General features: G+C 50.7%; 1 protein-coding gene across 1 annotated transcript; it reads left to right on the top strand.

Moving 5' to 3' along the window:
* Positions 1–2765: 2765 nt before the first annotated feature.
* On the top strand, positions 2766–4866 carry ETH_00028030 (uncharacterized protein; the record flags this gene model as incomplete). The annotated part of the gene is made up of 3 exons (XM_013380549.1): positions 2766–3374; positions 3842–3927; positions 4275–4866. The coding sequence occupies 3 exons, from the start codon at positions 2766–2768 to the stop codon at positions 4864–4866; spliced, it is 1287 nt and encodes a 428-aa protein (XP_013236003.1).
* Between the last annotated feature and the right edge of the window lie 330 nt (positions 4867–5196).

Genomic DNA, 5196 nt, shown 5'->3' on the forward strand with positions numbered 1-5196 from the left:
GCTAGTGCCGGTGTTTGGAGTCCTCGCCCCTTGGGGCATTTCTTATTATGTGCAGATAAAAAGGCAACTCAGGTGCTGCTGCTGCTGCTGCAGTTGCTGCTGCAGTTGCTGCTGCTGCAATCTTCGGCTGGGGGGCCCTGCTCCCGAGGCGCATGCAGCAGGCCAGTGACCCTTCTGCTGCTTTGCTGCTTTGTTTCTCTCTTAAAAGTCTAATTGACAAATTAAATACATTTATAAGTGCAAAGAGTTCTGTTCCGACGCTAGTTGCAGTGTTAAACAAGCCGAAGCAGCAGCAGCAGCAACAGCAGCAGCTGCAGCAGCTCAACGCCCGCAGCAGCAGCAAGACACTGTCGATAGGAGCAGTCCCGCTCGCGTGTTTTCCACCTCTGACTTCGCCGTCTTATAATAAATGTTAATTTTGATTTGAAAAATAAATTATATTAAAGTTTTTAAAAATTAATTCAACAAAAAGTTGCGCGGAAAGGCTGGTGAGTGCCGTTCCGGCGCTCGCTGCTGCAGCAGCAGCAGGCGCGCAGCCCAGGGAAAGCAAACGAATAAAACTGAACTAAAAAAGAAAACTTTTTAAAAAAAGAAAAATGAAAATAATGGTGAAGACAAAAATGAAGCAGATGATAAGGAAGTGAGACAGTAGGCAGAGGAGGTCTTGCTGCACGCAGCAGCACGCAGCACACAGCAGCACGCAGCAGCAGGCAGTAGCACGCAGCAGCACGCAGCAGCACGCAGCAGCACGCACCAGCAGGCGGCAGCAGGCAGCAGCACGCCTAAATCCTAAACCTAAACCCTAAACCCCAAACCCTAAACCCTACAATTTGGGCCCGAAGACTTGCTGCAGAAGCTACACAGTAGTGGCTTTTTTTGGCTCTCCGAGAGTGTGGGGGCATCAGTTCTGTGGGGCTGGAAAAGCTGGAGACCACTGGTCACCACTAGAGCAGCAGCAACAGCAGCAGCAGCAGCAGCAGCAGCAGCGGCAACAGCAGCGGCAGCAGCAAAGAGAGATGCGCCAAGGCAGGCTTTTCTGGGAGAAGCTTGGCACTATAATTTTGCATGCAAATTCTTTTCTTCTGATTTCCCATTGCCCGCAAACTGTCTACCTGCTTCTAAACCCTAACACTCAGGGTTTAGGGTGTAGGGTTTAGGGTTTAGCGATTAGGCTTAAGGGTTTATGGTTTAGGGTTTAGGGTTTAGGGACTCAGTGGCCCCACGGGCACCTGAACCTCGAATTCTAAACAGCAACCGAATATGAAAAAGCCCACATTGGGTGTTTTTTAAGGCATTTATTCATCTATTTATTTATTTATTTATTTATTGTTACTTACTTATTCATTCATTTTAATTGATTTGTTTATTAGAGACGTTTGCTGCTGCTGGCAGCTGTTTTGAGGGTTTTCTTTTCAGTTAAATGCTGCTTAGTCTTGCTGCACTTGAAAGGCCCAGCAGCAAACCCTTTTGGCTCTTTAAATCTTTTCTTTGAGCCCAAAAAAAGTGCTGCTGCTGCTGCTGCTTGGCTGTTTGTGCTGTTTTGTTTTTGCTTCTGAGTGGCTTTTGTATGGAAGAGGCCCTGGCATCCGAAGGAGCCATTCAAAAGAAATAAAAGAATAAAATAAAATTCGAAAAAGATTGGAATGGCAGAATAAAGTATTTAAGTTTATTTAAACTTTTTATTATTTGCCAGATTTGGCATTAAACCCTTTTTTTAGTGCAGCTTCTGCAGCAGCTAAGGGTTTTCAAGAAGACACTTGAATGAAAGCTCATTCAAAAACCACTAAACTCTCCACCATTTCGACTGCTTTTAAATCTTTTTTAAATATTTTTAAAAGTATTTAATAACAGCTTAAATGGCGGGAAGTTTAGTGGCAGTTTTATTGGCAAAAAAGCCCAAGAGGCCCCAGAAATGGCCCGGGGTTCCTTTGGGGGCCTCAGAAGCCCGCGGTGGAAAAAACCTGCAAATCAAAAGCTGCAAAGGAAGCAAAAGCTACTTTGTGTCTAAATTTTAATTTTAATTCTTTTCGTGTTTTATTTTGGTGGTTGAACTGCTTTATTAACCCAAGAATTGCCCGTTTACGAGGCCATGAGTGAACTCTGCGACTAGCAGCTGCTCAGTGTCTTCTGCTGGCGGTGGCGGTGGAGGCTCCCTGCAGGCTCTTATTTGAGGGAAATTATTTTTGATTAAAATCAAAAAAGTAAAATAATTATTTTAATTATTTAAACTGAAGAAAACGGGGAATTTCCAGTGTATCTACACCCGGGCACGGGCAGGCCGCTCAAGTGACCCGGGGCGGCGGCGGCGGCGGGCGACGGCCGCTGGGTTCTTTTCTTTCTTTTTTATCTTTTTATGATCCCCGAAGATAATTTAATAAAATATTTTTGTTTTGGCAGTTGAGTTCGAATAAATGAAGCGACAAAGCCGCAGCGCAAGTCCATGACACCACTGGTCTTCACTGGTCTTCAGCAGTGGACCCTGCGGGCGCAGCCGCCCTTTCTTGACAACTTCGCCAACTCTTCCATTTCGCTTGCATGCAATTTATGTTTTTATTTATTTTTGTGTATTTTTCCAACATTTGGCAAAGCCTGGCCCTCTGCAGGCAGGCAAAACCCCAAACCCTAAACCCCAGCCCCTCCCTCTAAACCCTAAACCCTAGGCCACAGTCTTGTCTACGAGAGCAGCACAAGAACTGGAAAGCGCTTGACGCAGCAACAGCAGCAGCGGCAGCAGCAGCAGCAGCGGCAGCAGCAGCAGCAGCAACATGGGAGGCTGCCACGGCAAAACCTGCCTAGAAGCTGGGGGGGCCGCGAGCCTTCCCAACGATCCCGGCAGCAGCAGCGAAGCAGCGACAAGCAGCAGCAGCAGCAGCAGCAGCAGCAGGCCCTCCGGCACGACGCTTGTCCTTCCGTTCTCCATATGCAACGGCTGCAGCGGTAGAGCAAGCAGCAGCAGCAGCAGCAGCAGCAGCAACGAGCCCGTCAGCGGCTGTGTTGTCAATAGCAGCACGACGCAAGAGAGCAGCGAGGGAGCAGCAGCAGCAGAAGTGGTCGCTGCAGCAGCAGCAGCAGCAGGCCAGAGCAGCAGGCCTTCAGAAGCAGCAGCAGAAGCGGCAGCAGCTGCGGCTGCTGTAGGCTGCATGCGCCACGCAACCCCTGCTGCTGCGGCCGCCGCAGCCGCAGCAGCAGCAGCAGCAGCAGAAGCAGCAGCTGCTGCTGCTGGCTCTCCAAATGAAGCCTTGTGGCCCATCTTTGAGCTGCGGATGCATGCAAATTCTGATGATTATTTTTCTCCTTTTGCTGCTGCTCTCCCGCTGCTGCAAATCGAAGACAAAACCCTCAAAAGGCAACTCAGGGAAAGAGCCACGAACTACGTAAACCCTAAACCCTAGACCCTAAACCCTAGACCCTAGAAGCCCGCTTGTCACCGCTTTCTAAACCCTACTTTCTAAAGCCTTATTAGTAGACCCTAGCTCCTAAACCCTAATTTCTTAATCCTACTTTCTAAAGCCTTATTAGTGAACCCTAAATCCTAAACCCTAAACCCTCAACCCCAGTTCCTAAACCCTAAACCCCAGTTTCTAAACCCTTATTCGTAAACCCTGCCTCCTAAATCCTAATTCTCAGCTACTTCTTCTTAAACCCTAATTCCTAAACCCTAACCCTTAACCCTAATTCCTAAACCCTAACCATAAACCCTAATTCCTAAACCCTACATGACTGTCTCAAAAAGAGGGCCATGAACCTCGCGTCCACAAACCCTAGGCGGGTTTGCGTTTAGCTACCACTGCTTTTGCTGCTGCTGCTGCTACTGCTGCTGCTGCTGCTGCTGCTGCTGCAGGTGCTGGCAGCAATGGAGAACTGCATGCATGACCGCCATGTCTTCCGCATTAGCTATTCTCCCAAGTACACAGACGACGCGTTTGAGTACAGGCAAGCCCCAAACCCTAAACCCTAAACCCTAAACCCTAAACCCTAAACCCTAGGCCCTAAACCTTTTATGCGAAGCCATGTGCCCTGAGTCCTAGGGTTTAGGGTTTAGGGCTTAGAGCTTAGTGTTTGGAGTGCAGGCTTTGAGGTTAAAGCGGTATAAGTGTACAGCAGCAGCGCCATTTCTTTTTGCTGCTGCTGCTGCTGCTGCTGCTGCTCTCGGGGCTGAAAAGCAGATCCTTGGGTTTAGGATTGCAGCCAGCAGTGCTTGGGTCGGATACTGCTGCTTTGGGGTTTAGGGTTTAGGGTTTAGGGTTTAGGGTTTGCGTTTGTTGGCTTTGCAGGGTTGTTTCTTTGCCTTTAGACCATCCCTTTCTGCAGCTGCCGCAGCCAATTGTCCTCAACTTTGCTGCTTCCCCTGCTGCTGCTCACTTTGTAGTTGCTGCTGCTGCTGTTGCAGGCAGCAAGCTCGGGCTGCTGCAGAGCGCGTTCCCTTCGTCCGCTGCTGCAGCACGTGATGCCGGCGGCCCCAGTGCTGCTGCTGCTGCTGCTGCTGCTGCTGCGCCCCCTGCTGCTGCCAGCGAGCCGTCTCGAAGGCATGCTGGCCCTGGCGGGGCTTCAAGCAGCGCTGCTGTGGCAGCAGAATCGCAGGCCCCACCTGCTGCTGCTGCTGCTGCTGCTGAGCGCGCTGCAGCGGCGACGACAGCAGCAGCAGCAGCAGCAGTAGCTGACGAGATTGCCTGTGGGGCGCCAGAGAGTGTGCTCCGTTCCGCAGCAGTTAGTGCAGCAGAAAGTGCTGCTGCTGCTGTTGCTCAGGCAGAAGCAGCAGCAGAAGAGGCCCCTGCTGCTGCTGCTGCAGTTGCAATGGTCTTCGAGAGATCGCTGCAGCTGCCAGAAGCAGCTTGGCGCAGTCTAGGGGTGAGTCTAGCTAGCTAGCCACATGGCTAGCTAGCCACACGGCTAGCTAGCCAGGAAGCTAGCTAGCCAGACGGTTGGCTTGCCACATAGCTAGCTAGCCACATAGTTAGCTAGTCACGCAGCTAGCTAGCCACACAAATAGCTAGCCACTCAGCTAGCTAGCCAGGTGGCCAGCTAGCCAGGAAGCCTGCGGGCTACACATATAGCTAGCCGCGTGGCTAGCTAGTCGCACAGCTAGCCAGGGAGGTAGCTAGCTGGTCAAGCAGTTGGCTAGCTACGCAGCCAGCTAGCGAGTTAGCTAGCTAGCCAGCTAGCTAGCTGGCCAGCTAGCTAGCTAGCCACGCAAGA

Source organism: Eimeria tenella, genomic scaffold (assembly GCF_000499545.2).
Source record: "Eimeria tenella Houghton genomic scaffold, Eth_scaff697, whole genome shotgun sequence".
NCBI classification, from domain to species: domain Eukaryota; phylum Apicomplexa; class Conoidasida; order Eucoccidiorida; family Eimeriidae; genus Eimeria; species Eimeria tenella.